The sequence below is a fragment of the Lissotriton helveticus genome, chromosome 5_1 (assembly GCF_964261635.1).
Source record: "Lissotriton helveticus chromosome 5_1, aLisHel1.1, whole genome shotgun sequence".
Taxonomy (NCBI): Eukaryota; Metazoa; Chordata; class Amphibia; order Caudata; family Salamandridae; genus Lissotriton; species Lissotriton helveticus.
This window is the reverse complement of record NC_136065.1, coordinates 227,843,187-227,857,109: the sequence shown is the minus strand read 5'-3', so window position 1 is coordinate 227,857,109 and position 13,923 is coordinate 227,843,187. Positions and strand designations below refer to the sequence as shown.

The window sequence follows — 13,923 nt, the reverse complement described above, 5'->3', positions numbered from 1 at the left end:
CACAATTAACTGCACAAGATGCGTTTTTTTCAAGATTTTTTTTTTACATTTTCTGTTTTCGACCCTTGGCTCCAGGGGAGAGGGCTGGGCCTCCAGCGGGGAGCCAGACGCGGAAGGGGCACTTCACAGCACGTCACAGTGAGCTGCTAATGCCCCATTAAGCCCGGAAAGTTATTCTTTAGTGCTTCTGTGTCCTTCCCGCCCGCCCCAATTAACAACGTAAGTGGTGCACAAACAGAAGTTCACACACAACACCTTTTCTGTCACGTGATGGCTTAACCGCCTGATTGAAGATTAAAGTGGCCTCCCTCAATGCGAACGTTATTGTCTTCCTAACACAAAAACATTAATTCCGACAGGTTTTAAAATGGAGCCTCGAGGGCACATGTTACAATTACAGCCAGTCCTTGGCGGTAGACGGGCTTGGCCTCGGGCATGCAGAGCACCGGGAGAGCAACAGTTAAACGCAAGGCCTATTTCCATATCTAGGTTCGCACAGCTGGGGTTTTCCACACTAGAATAACGAGGTGGATTCCAACCTGTGGGGATTTCTGTGGCCGAGCAATCCCTTTGTCAAAGAGGATGGTGCAATTAGAGCTGGTGATGAGTCCGTGTGTCCCAGAGGTGAACAGCGGCGAGTAACTTCGTCTGGCGTCTGCCTGCACGAAATATACCTGCAGCAAGCACAGACTTGAATGCTAAAAACAGTGCAGGGATCACGATGCACAGCGCACACGTTTGCACTCACTGCCAATCACTGTACAGACCCCCCAAGGATATAGCGGCTTCGGCTTTTGTAAAAATACCGCAATTTCCACAAAAGTGCCGATTTCGCGGGCACGTTTGCAAAAATCGCGGCATTTTTCCAAAAGTGCCGATTTCGCGGCAAATCGCGAAATCGCGAAATCGCGATAACCTGGAGGGTCTGACTAATGGGATCTCTTTTTGACCTCGCTAAAATAGAAACATTAGGAACAACCCCTCATGACAAATACAAAACTAGTGAGATGAACTGAACTCCACACAATGATGGCTGCAAAACAGCTCGGCTCCGCCACCCACCCCGCCCAAAATAACGATAAAGAGCGGCTGCCATGATTGGTTGCGGAATGGCCACGACGGAGCTACGAAATGGTGCTGCTCTCATGCTAACCCCAGCTTCAGTCTGAAACATCCAGAAACACTGTAGACTACCAATTCGATCAGTTCCGGTAGCGCCCCAATGTAACCCGGTAGAGAAGAACTAGCCCTCCCCTCTTTGACTGATGGTTCTTGTTGCCTGTCCCTTCTGTTGTCATTTAACAGAACTATTTAGCCTGCTGAAAGGGGTTGTGTTCCGACCGCTGGTTGGTGGAGACATTTTGACTGTATTCTGGACCTGCGTTGTCGCGTAATGCGTCATATGACGCGCCGCGTTAGCGCATCCGGAAGTCATCCGGGGCGCGCAGCGCGTAACGTAAGCATAACAAGTCATGTGACTTGTTAATAAAACTTTTCATTGGTTCATTTTACTTTTCTTATTCTAATGATGAAAGGCTTGGTCATATGACCTAAAAATTACGCTTTTTATTACTTCCGAACATTATTTTTTCTTAAATATATGTTATAATGTTCCAGGCTAATGTACTTTCCCGGAAAATTTACAACTGTCCTGCAAGTAAAATATATTCTTTTTTCGAGAAAAAGAGCGTTTCTTCGTCCCATGACGGAGCCGTTGAGCAAAAGAGGGTCGACCTGCTGTCTTAGTCGCCGATACGCCTGAATATGAGATTCTTATCGATCACTTTATGTTGCAGGAGTAGAAAACACAACAGCCCTTGACCATTTATCTTTACTGCGTTCCTTCGTATTATACCTTTTACCCTTCATGTAATTGGTCTGCTTTATTTCACTTGCCTTTTAATGATTCTAAAACAGTGACTATTATTAAAAACTTTACCAATGTATATACTACTACCATGTTTTCTTTTAAAAACCTTTATTGTGAAAATTTCATTATACAAATACGAGCCTATAACCACGTGGGCCGGCCACGGAGCAAACTGTAATCGTATATGATGAGTAGACATTTACACTGTAGAGGAACGTAACGGGCGGGCCATTAGGTTGCAAGAACTAAGGTGTCTAACAGTTACGGAATCGGTGGACGTACATTTTATAATTAAAATACGACAGGGCCAGTTACAATAAAATTATCTAGATATACATTTGCTGGCAAGTACCATGGGTGACGTTAATTCGAACTTTCAATAGTACAGTAATCAATAACACATCAGAACTTAATATCAATAGGGATGTCGAAATATTCAATCAATTCTCGTCCCCGCCCGCCATGTGCTTCAAAACTGCATACGTATCTCGTGATTTCAAGGTTCTGCAACCAGTACACAACAAGGAGTTACGAGTCCCATTTATTCCGGCGCCATTTTGGGCGAGGACGGGCAGGTCCAGGATATAGTCAAAATGTCTCTACCAACCATCGACTATGATGATGTTCATATGCTGTATTTATTAGAGTAACACTCATCTGTCCACATGAAATTAATTTGCCACAATCTAAACATGTCATTTTAATCTTTCCAAAGTTCTTCTAAATATTTGGGACCGTTTCCCTTGCCTCTGATGCTGTCAGTGCCACTTCTTTGATGAATGTACTAGCAGGTCAGGGGTTCTCCTCCAAATCTCTCTTTTATGCAGCACTATAATTAATTGGTGCCACCTCTCCATATGACGATGCATGGTATAGTTACCATAACTATATTTTTTTTCGGTTCCTCTGGAGAGTTCATCGTGGCAGATGAAGCGTGTAACGTACCGGGCATTTACCTTTTTTTGCATGTACAGGAAAGGAAAAAAAATCGAGCGTCCGAGTTCTAAGGTGTCCCAGGGCCATTTTAGTGGACCAGGCCCAAATCCAAAGAACAGGCCGCCATTTTGAGAGTCCTGTTGCAGCCGCCTGTCGCTGTAGCATCAAGAGCAGCCGAAACTCAGCTGAATGGCAACTGAAACGGTAAAGGGGCGCCCCACTACAGCAGACGAGCCTCCACCTAGGAAGGCCCGTTCACGCCGCCTCCCCCCCCCCTTTGGGCACCCCACGCCGTTATTCAGAGCAGTATTGTAGGATGGCCACACCAGTGCGGCAACTTGCTAGACATCACCTCGGTGGTAACCGAATCTCAGCGCCTTGTGGTGTCTCCTCTTCAGAAAATATTCTTGCGCTACCTTTGCCCCATTCACACATCGGTCCGCTACTGACGCCATCTCACAGGCTAATGGGGCGCCCCACGCCGAGTTTCAGCATTGTAGGATGACCACACCAGTACAGCAACTTGCTAGACATCACCTCGGTGCCATCCGGATCTCGGCGCCCCACTGCAGATGAAGTGCCTCTCAACTATGAAACCACCACGGTGACATCCGGATCTTGGCGCCTTGTGCTGGTTCCGGCCTATTCACACATCGGTCCACTACTGACGCCATCTCACAGGCTAATGGGGCACCCCACGCCGAGTTTCAGCATTGTAGGATGACCACACCAGTACAGCAACTTGCTAGACATCACCTCGGTGCCATCCGGATCTTGGCATCTCAACGCCTAGTGGTATCTTCCATACAGAAAATACTTTTGCGCTGCCTTTGGCCCCATTCGCACATCGGTCCGCAACTGACACCATCTCACAGGCCAACAGGGCGCCCCACGCCGACTTTTACCATTGTAGGATGGCCACACCAGTGCCACAACTTGCTAGACACCACCTCGGTGCCATCCGAATCTTGGCATCTCAGCGCCTTGTGGTGTCTTCTAGTCAGAAAATATTGTTGCGCTGCCTTTGGCCCCATTCGCACATCGGTTCGCTACTGATGCCATCTCACAGGCCAACGGGGCACCCCACGGCGACTTTCAACATTGTAGGATGGCCACACCAGTGCGGCAACTTACTAGACACCACCTCGGTGCCATCCGGATCTTGGCGCGTTGTGCTGCCTTCGGCCTATTCGCACATCGGTCCGCTACTGACGCAAACTCACAGGCCAACGGGGCGCCCCACGCCGACTTTCAGCATTGTAGGATGGCCACACCAGTGCTGCAACTTGCTGGACACCACCTCGGTGCCATCCGGATCTTGGCGCGTTGTGTTGCCTTTGGCCTATTCGCACATCGGTCCGCTACTGACGCCGCCTCACGTGCCAACGTATTTTCTCCGCATTTTATACCCTATGCCGCATAACAGGTCATGTGACTTGTTTATAAAACTTTTCATTGGTTCATTTTACTTTTGGTTTCCTAATGATGGAAGGCTTGATCATATGACCTAAAAACAACACTTTTCATTGGATGAAAACTTTTTTTTTTCCCAAACGATGAAAGCCCCACCTTGTTTCTGGATGTTTCAGACTGAAGCTGGCGTCAGCATGAGAGCACCACCATCTCGTAGCTCCGTCGTGGTCATTCCGCGAGCAATCATGGCAGCCGCTCCCCACCAGAAGCCTACAGGAGTCGGGGGCCCCCAAAACTTTTGATGAATCCTCAAGGCGGAGGGGACGCTTTCGAGAATGGGGTCCAAGACCTAGCAGACAAGCGTCCGATTTCCAAGGTGTCCCAGGGCCATTTCAGTGGACCAGGCCCAAAAAGGAAACAGCCTGCCGCCATTTTGAGAGTCCTGTGACAGCCGCCTATCGCTGCACCGCAAGAGTGGGCGCAACTCAGCTGAATTGCGGCTTTTGACACAGTGGACCAAAAGCGGACGGAATGGCAACTGAAACGGTAAAGGGGCGCCCCACTACAACAGACGAGACTCCACCTGGAGAGGCCCGTTCACGCCGCCTCCCCCGGGGCGCCCCACGCCGTTATTCGGAGCAGCATTGTAGGATACCAAAACCAGTGCGGCAACTTACTGGACATCACCTTGGTGCCATCGTTCTGCTGCCTTGGAACTATTCGCACAACAGTTTGCTACTGATGACCCACCCCCCGCGACACCCCACGCCAGAAATATGGACGTTGTGCTGCGTTGGGACTATTCGCACAGCCGACCGCTACTTCGTTGTTTTTCCCTAAAAATGTTTATATGTTATTACTGTTTTTGTTTTCTTGTATATATTTATAAGTTATTAAAGTTTTATAATCTTACTACTTTGTTGGAGTGCTATATATTTTTAATGTGACACATAATTGTAAAAACTTTGATGTACAAAGAGTCATCCCTGGAATCTTCCGCTTCAGGCTCGGTCCCCTCCCCAATCACAATACAGGATGGTTTTCAGATAATAGGAACGCGTCTGCTGTGACGGATCTCATCGAGTGTGGGCCTTGATCTACTATAACTCCTTTGAAGAGGGGTGATTCTTTACAGCTGGGGCCATAAACTACATCTGCAGGGCTCGCTGATACCCTAGGACCGGCCTGGACAATCGGACACAGAGGAAAAGGAGTGTCAGAGGGTGCGGTAGTGAATAGGGCGAAAGGGAGGTGTCGGGCACAGGGTGTGATTCTCAGGGAAGAGCAGCGCAGATGGGGGGTGGTTTATTACCCATGCATAAGACAGAGAGCGGGGGTGACCACTGCCTGGGGGAGATGCTTGCGAGGGTGGGGAGCCATGCTAAGGATCGACAGCGTGCACAGAGTGGGTCTGGTCAAGGCATCTAAAATGACTGCCGTGCACGACAAAAGTGTGGCATTTGAAAAAAGGCAAGATGGCGCAGACAATGTTTTTCAACACTTCCTGATTTCCTTCGAATCGAACGTTAACAGACGTTGGGGCATATTACCAAAGTTAAGCGATATTTATCCCTAACGATGCTTAGCAACGATTTTTTTACCGCTAAGCATCGTCAGAAATTATCGCAGATAAACCTTGCTATTATCAAGGTTTATCGCAAATACGATAAAAAACGACCGCAATGCATTAATATCGCTGAAAACTCAGCGATATTCATGCATTACCGAGCTAATGCTCTTAGCCATGTTATCCACCTCCCATTGGATAACATGGCTAAGAACTGCTCAGGGCAGGTGCTAGCTTTTGGAGATATTCGCGCTTATCGCGAATATTTCCAAAAGTTGATAATAGGAGATAGCGATGTTAGCGACTGTTTCCAGTCGCTAACATCTTGGCATGCCCACTTTGCATGTCATTAGTGATAAATATCACTCACATGCAAAGTGGGGCCCAAGATGGTCGCTATCTCCTACTAGCCGTCGCTAACTGGTGTTAGCAACAGCTAGGTAATACAGATATAATTTTATCTCCGCGAAGCGGAGCGCTGTTACAGATATATATCTTGTTTTTGAACGTTAATTTCTCAAAATCCACTGAAGCACATATATTGAGACCTAGCAAAGGCACATCGAGCTACCAGTCCCTACAATTTTGCCAAGTTTCGTGCAAATCCATTCAGCCGTTCGATTATTATTATTATTATTTTTTTTTGCCCCGCGGGGCCCTTTTAAAACCTCCACATCAAACCTAAGAGGTCAAGGAGGATCTACTATGCCCCCTTATGGTCATTTGCCCCTTCGCTTTGGCCTCCTCTTGTCTCTCGATCCTACCGAGAGACAAGATGGCGGCCGCTACGGACTGTTTGCAATGTTTACAGACGCCGGAGAACCAATCAGCTTCGCAAACCTCCGTTACGCGAAGCGGAGCGCTGTTACAGATATATATCTTTTTTTGAACGTTAATTTCTCAAAATCCACTGGAGCACATATATTGAGACCTAGCAAAGGCACATCGGGCTACCAGTCCCTAATATTTTACCAAGTTTCGTGCAAATCCATTCAGCCGTTCAATTATTATTATTTTTTTTTTTTTTTGCCCCGCGGGGCCCTTTTAAAACCTCCACATCAAACCTAGGGGGTCAGCGAGGATCTACTATGCCCCCTTATGGTCATTTGCCCCTTCGCTTTGGCCTCCTCTTGTCTCTCGATCCTACCGAGAGACAAGATGGCGGCCGCTACGGACTGTTTGGAATGTTCACAGACGCTGGAGAACCAATCAGCTTCGCTTCACAAAGCTCCGTACCGCGAAAAGTCCGCGAACCGGAGCGCTGCCCGGTCCGCTGTTACAGATATATATCTTTTTTTGAACGTTAATTTCTCAAAATCCACTGAAGCACATATATTGAGACCTAGCAAAGGCACATTGGGCTACCAGTCCCTACAATTTTGCCAAGTTTCGTGCAAATCCATTCAGCCGTTCGGGCTAAAAGTGAGGCCAACCGCCCTATGGAAAACTCAATGTTAAAAACACATTTTGGGACCCCCCTTTTTTCTCGGCCCCCCCTTGACGAACCCCCCCCCAAATTTTCAAGGTCTGCTCAGAAACAAAATGTGCCATTTTCCTGAAAATTTCAGCCAATTCCGTCCACAAACGCCAAAGTTATTAGACATAGAATTTTCAAAAATCCCATAGAGAAAAAATCCTAACTATATATACCTACTGGCGACCGCCAGTAGGTAATATATATATATATATATATATATACACACACACACACACACACACACACATACACACACACACATACACACACACATATATACCATATATACATACTTATATACATATTTATACATATATATATACATATATACATAAATATACATATATTACATATATATATAGACGCTTCGCTGTTTGTGGCTGCGAGGGGGCTGACTGTGCAAACCAGGACTCAAGGGCCTAGAAGTCCACGGGGCCCATGCCTGCTGCCCTGCCTTCGCCCCAGCCGCCAGAGGAGTATAATTACATCTCGCGCCTCCCACTCCGCGGGAGACGCTTCGCTGTTTGTGGCTGCAAGGGGGCTGACTGTGCAAAGCAGGACTCAAGGTCCCAGAAGTCCACGGGGCCCACGCCTGCTGCCCTGCGGCGCGCGCCTGGCAAAGCCCGGGCCAAAGGTGGGCCCGTCCTAGCCCGTCATCTCCAGAAAGAGGCAGGACAGGGCCCACCCTCTGTCATTTTTGCCACGGGACATAAGGTACTGTTTACCATTATTTTGTGGGACCTCTGCGGCATATATCTGGGGGCTTACATCATCATAATACAGAGATAGTTGGGCCCTGACAGTCCGTTGCTGTTAAAGCCCCTCTTTGACATCTACATACACTCAATGGGCAAAGGGAAATCAATGGAGGGCGGGGGGGGGGCAGTCGGGAATAAGAAAGGCAAAAAGGTAAAAAAAAGCGAGCAATGCAGCCAGCAATTGTGTCCTCGACAGAATAGAGACAATAGTAAGTGAATGCGAAGAGATCCTAGGACGCAACAATGTAGCATCCGACCATCAGGAGGAGGCATTTGCTAATAACCCCAAATGAATAATTCCATCTATGTTTAAAAAACATCCTCACCAACCCACTAATTTAATCCTCCATAGTCCACCGGTAGAGGGCACTAAGGAACTTCCCCCACCTACATCCCCTCCATCACTTCTAAATCGAAATGACTCAGGGGTCCCATGTGCCGGTATAGTCGATGAGCATTCTTCTCCAATTCCTTGTTCTAACAGATTCGCAGCACTGGAGCATTTGGTAGAGGGAACTGTACCCCTAACAATGAACGAATGCAATCCCATTGGCGCAGGTGACTCGGTGAACAGATGTAAATGTAGAGATACAAATGAGGGGTTATTGCAAAAGTGGAACTGCTCCAGAAATGGTGGAAGTACTAAATTGTAGGGACAAGCTGCCTCTCCCAGCTGCCATTTCATTGTCCCAGCCATCTCCCCCTGTATTTTCTGCACAATCGAACAGACCAATAATTGGTGCTCTTCTTGAGGGGGGTGGTAGGATCCTTTCTGGGTCGCGAGACCGAGGAAATCCCATACTTCCCATGGCCTCCACCTCTAGTTCTAAAAGATCTTATGCCGACTCCATGAAAGCCACTGGGGTTTGACAGACCTCCTCCAACATAATGAGGTCCCAGGGGCTACATCATCCTGGCACTAACATGAACTCACAGGCTATAGACACCCCCTATGGAAAATCCATACCACGAGGCGACAACCAGTCAATAGTTTACATGGTTAATGTCCCACAACCCTCTTGCAGGCAGTTCAAGTTCAAGTTCAAGTTTGGCATTTGTATAGCGTCTTATATACCCAGAGGGTCTCAAGGCGCTTGGGGAAGGGGAAGTTTATTTGTCGAATATCCAAGGGTAGGGGTATGAAAGGCAGGGGTATGAAAGCAGTGAGTCCTTCCGCAACAAGGCAACACATTGGCTGCGACATCTGAGGGGTTGCAGATCCATACTTCGTGAGGATATTCTTAGAGCGAGGAGGATTACATCGCGAAATTCTGAGTTAAACTGCATTGAGCTGTTGCTAACTGATGCGGTTCTCCCTGAGGTTTGTTGGCCTTGAAGTTTCGTACCTCCTCCCCAGAGTATTCTGCCATTCAGATCAGACGTTCTCCACTTTGGACACCATATAGGGTGGTAGACCACGAAACATCGGGGAAACTGGGAGGAGGGTCTGGCTTAAACAGGGTAGATTGACTAAATCTAAGGCCTATTCAGAAAAGTACTATTGTTACAACTGGAGTCAGATGTACGAAGACAAATGCCTTGCTAATTCTCCATCTACAGAACTCTTAATGGGCCAGGGAAAGGATATAGAAGATGTCCTCTTGGTGCTCTAGATAGTGTAGCAGTGGAGGCCACGACCAATTCAAACGTGCTCAATCTTCTCTCCTGGAATATAGCGGGGCTACAGAAGAAATTACTGCTGCCTGAATGGATCAAATTTGTCGAAAAGTTCAATATTTGTCTATTCCAGGAGACTTGGAGTCTAATTCCTCTATATAATTCCGGCTACACTTCTTTTTTCATTCCAGCAATTAGTTTAGGCAAGGGCCGCCCCTCTAGGGAATTACAAATTTGGATCAGTATTTCCCTAAACTGGACGATTGTCACACATACCTGTCTGTCACGGGACATTTTGCACTTGACTACTAGAAGGTCACCCAACGGAACAGCCTTAGAGCTATTTAACGTATATGCAAGAGGTTCTGTAGGTGCCCAGACATCTTCGACCATAACAGCCTTCGAGAGCGAGTTATCTCTCACTCCACCCCTCTCCAACATCATAGTAGCTGGGGACCTCAATTGCACATTTGAAACTCTGAGTGCGGACAACCTTTTTTTGGGTGCCGCTGAAGAGGATGCAAAATGAGCTATCCCGCCCCTTAGTTTAGATCCTATCAAGAAGTGGTCTCAGAGGGCAATCCAAATCAATGTCCTTACTCTGGAATTCAACCTAAGAGCTGCAAACGGTAGGACACGCTCTGATTTAAGCTAGGCTAATACTTTTAATAGGATAAGCTCCCCGTCTAGAATAGATTATATTCTTACTGATGTTCGACTATGGGGGGACCTCCAGGATATGGTAGCTACACCCTCTTTAGACAGTGACCATAATCCCCTCTGTCTTCAAGTCAACAATGTGTGGCGACCCTTTGGGATAAAGGCACCCAATCCTCCTTTAATGTCAGCCAGAGAGGTAACCCCCTCCAATTGTAATAGACGCCTTAAATGGCACAAAGTCTCCCAACAAGAATATAAATTGCAAAGTATCAGGTAAGTTCTTGGAGTTAAGAACAAGGAGCTTGCGATCCTCCATAGTGAAATGGGAAAGCAATACAATCTCTCCCTGCTTTATCGAGAATCAATAGAGAAGATAAACTCCTTTTTTATTGTAGAAGGGAAATCAGCTCCAAAGCGAGATCGAGCAAGGCCTACAAATCCATAGTATTCACTGGGCTGCAGGGAGAAGAGGGTTGCACTATCCCTTGCTGTTATAAAGAAAGATTTATCAGCAATCAAAATGGCAAGAAAAGATTACTCCAAGGCACTGGTGGAAGCAAAACGCAATTGGGATAAGGCTCATTGGCAGGAACTTAAACACGCCTCTAAGCAAAGGGATGCAACACTATTTTGGGATTTAATCAATAGAGGGAATAGGAAGGGATCTGACCCAATCCCAAATCATATTACAGGTCAGCAATGGCATGACCATTTCTCCAACCTCTATTCGGGGGAAGAATGCCCTGCGTCCCCCTATACTGAGACCTCCCCAACCTTCTCTGGTGCTCCCCAGACATTGGATTGTTTTGAGCTCCATGAGGTGGATTTACCAATAAATAGCATTGCTCCCGGAAAGGCTGCGGGACCCGACGGTCTCCCTGGAGACCTGCTTCTGTACGATCCAAAGCCGTGGGCTCATTTTATTCTACTCGTGATGAACCTAATAGTTAGGGGAGCTCCTGTCCCGGATTCTTGGAAAGGCGCGGAGGTCGTCCCAATATTTAAAAAGGGATAAAAGGAGGACCCTGCCAACTACAGACCGATTAGTTTAATTGATGTGATCCAGAAGGTGGTTGGCAGGGTGCTCCTTATGAGGATCAAAACTTGGATGGAGGACAGAAACATCCTCTCTCATTACCTAGCAGGATTTAGGCAAAAGGTGGGAACAATGGACCAGGTGTTCAGATTCTTCATGATTTATTGGAAAACAGTGACCATAGGAAAAGGCAGCCTGTACCTGGCCTTTATAGATCTGAAGACTGCATTTAATCTGGTGCCTCGGGGTAAGCTCTGGCAGGTCCTACAACAATTGGGCATCTCCCCTCAGATCCTTGACTTTATAAAACGCCTGCATAAGGATAACTACGCTAAAATTAGGTGGGGAACACAAGGGCAACTGACAGAGAGGGTCGTGGTGAACAGGGGGTGTGTGCCAGGGATGCGTGCTGGCCCCTACCCTGTTTTCGTTATTCATCAATGGGGTGGTAGACCATCTCAAAGTGAAACCAGCTGACGATCCCATTTTGGCGGAGGAGAAGACACCAACCCTCCTGTTCGCCGACACCCTCTTGATCTCCAAGTCACCGGGTGGCCTCCATAATAGCTGACAAAGGGAGCAGGATTAAATGGATTACGGACCGTAGGCGGCTTTTAACTGATATTGGACTCAGAGAGGCTTGGGCCAGCCAGAACCCACCATCCAAACAGGATTTAAAAAGCACCTGTTGGGAATGGGTACAGACCCGAGAGTTTTGTAATCCCAAAATAGGGAAACTTACTGAGGTGTTCTTTGAGCATAAATCCATCAGCTAATTAGAACTCTACCTTGAGTTCATACAGGTTCCCAGGGACAGGGTCCTTTATATGAAGATGAGACTAGGGACCCTCCCGCTCAATAACGTGATAGCTTCCTGGAAGGGGCCTAATTCAACACCAGCACCTTGTCCAGGCTGCGCACACCCCAATGATTCTGTTGCCCATTTCTTCTTTGCATGCCCAGCCTACAAGATGGCTAGAGCCAAATGGCTCAAACCGGTCTATAAAATGGTAGGCCTAATGAACCACCGTTCTGCACTACGCATTTTAAAAACTGACACTTCTTCTCTTACACTGGTTTGCGGAGTAGCCAAATATCTGAGATGCGCATGGCTGATAAGAACAAAGATCCAGGCTAAAAATGTGATATGTTCTAATGCGCATGGCTGATAAGATTGAAGTCTTAAGAGAATAATGTCTAGTGCAATATCCACTATGGGTGTTACCCGATATTGTTAGCCTTGCGAAAATGGATTTCCCTTTTTTATATGATGTATAGTATGATGTATGTTTATCTTGTCACATGTTTTTAGCATCAGAATTTTTATACGTACATGCTTTTATGATTATTTTTATCGAATAAAGCTCATACAACTACTAAAAATATATATATTTTATATATATAATGATCTTTTTATCCTAGATATTCTGACATAAAACCTTACACAAATGTTTTTTTAAACTTTTCTACCTCTGCAGAGATGCCACACTCTACATTGGGTGTGCCTCATTCACACCAGAATTTGTAAACTTGCTTCCTTTGCACTGTGTTCTTTTCTTGACAGGAAATCTGTCCCCTGGGACATCGCCTCCACCAGCAGCAACCACAACTGCAACTGCAACTGCAATCGCAACCACAATCGCAGCCTTAACTACATCCACCACCACAATCACCCCCAATGCTCCATATGAGAAAATACTTTTCCGCTGTGCCAATGGGAAGATCTTAGCAGAGCACCAGGTCTGCAACTTTAAAGACGACTGCAACGATGGCACTGATGAAAGAACCTGTAATAAAGGCCAACTGACATGTAAGAGATGCCGTTTAACATACTTAAATCATGTGGGTTCTTTGACTCAAGCATTCTGAGTAAGATCATCTCTGCAACACCAAGAATGTGGCATATATACTGCCTCACAATAGCCAAGTCATGCGCAATTATGTTTATTTTTTCTAGCAGATGGGTAGTGCCAGGAAGCATTGCAAAAGAAACCACCACTAACAGCCTTGGTATTTCAATGGGCAATTAGTCAAGATTATTTCCACTTATATTTATTACGCTGGTTCTCATGATGCCACTGTGTCTCCCACAAGTGCATATGGCATCCTAGGCCAGGAGGGACCCCTTCCTTTGTTAACTGTACAAATTATTTCTTATTTGCTAAGCCTGGCACTCCCTCCAGTCAAGCCATATCTCCTTTAATAAGTTGCCAGTACCGTATCCCCCTGTCACTTGTATGCTATAACTTCTATGCCTACTGGAAAATGAAACTCATACATGATTTGCAAACATTCTTACAGACTTTCTGCGTGCAGTATGGTGAACCACATCAGGTTTAGAATTTACACTATATTCATATTTTGTGGATGGTCTGATCTGCTACTGCTCACTCTCACACAATTCCTCATTGTTAGTGAAACTAGTATATTTGTGTGTCTGCTGTGTTCATCGGTCGTCGTGAGGCAAATACAATATTCTTCCCTCTGAACAGGAGTGGACCTTGTAAAACATTCCTACTTTTCTGTACGGGGTTCGCCTGTAACAAATAAAGGCACTTGCCAAGAAACGTAGGCTTTCTAGAAAGAGGA

At 46.5% G+C, this 13,923-nt stretch overlaps 1 protein-coding gene across 1 annotated transcript in view; it reads left to right on the top strand.

Annotated features, from left to right (window-relative positions):
* MAMDC4 (MAM domain containing 4) overlaps positions 1–13,923 on the top strand; it is a 569,927-nt gene that overhangs the window by 214,234 nt on the left and 341,770 nt on the right. Inside the window, exon 12 of the mRNA XM_078642067.1 lies at positions 12,899–13,144. Coding sequence (XP_078498193.1) covers positions 12,899–13,144 — 246 coding nt within the window. The remainder of the gene's footprint in view (positions 1–12,898; positions 13,145–13,923) is intronic.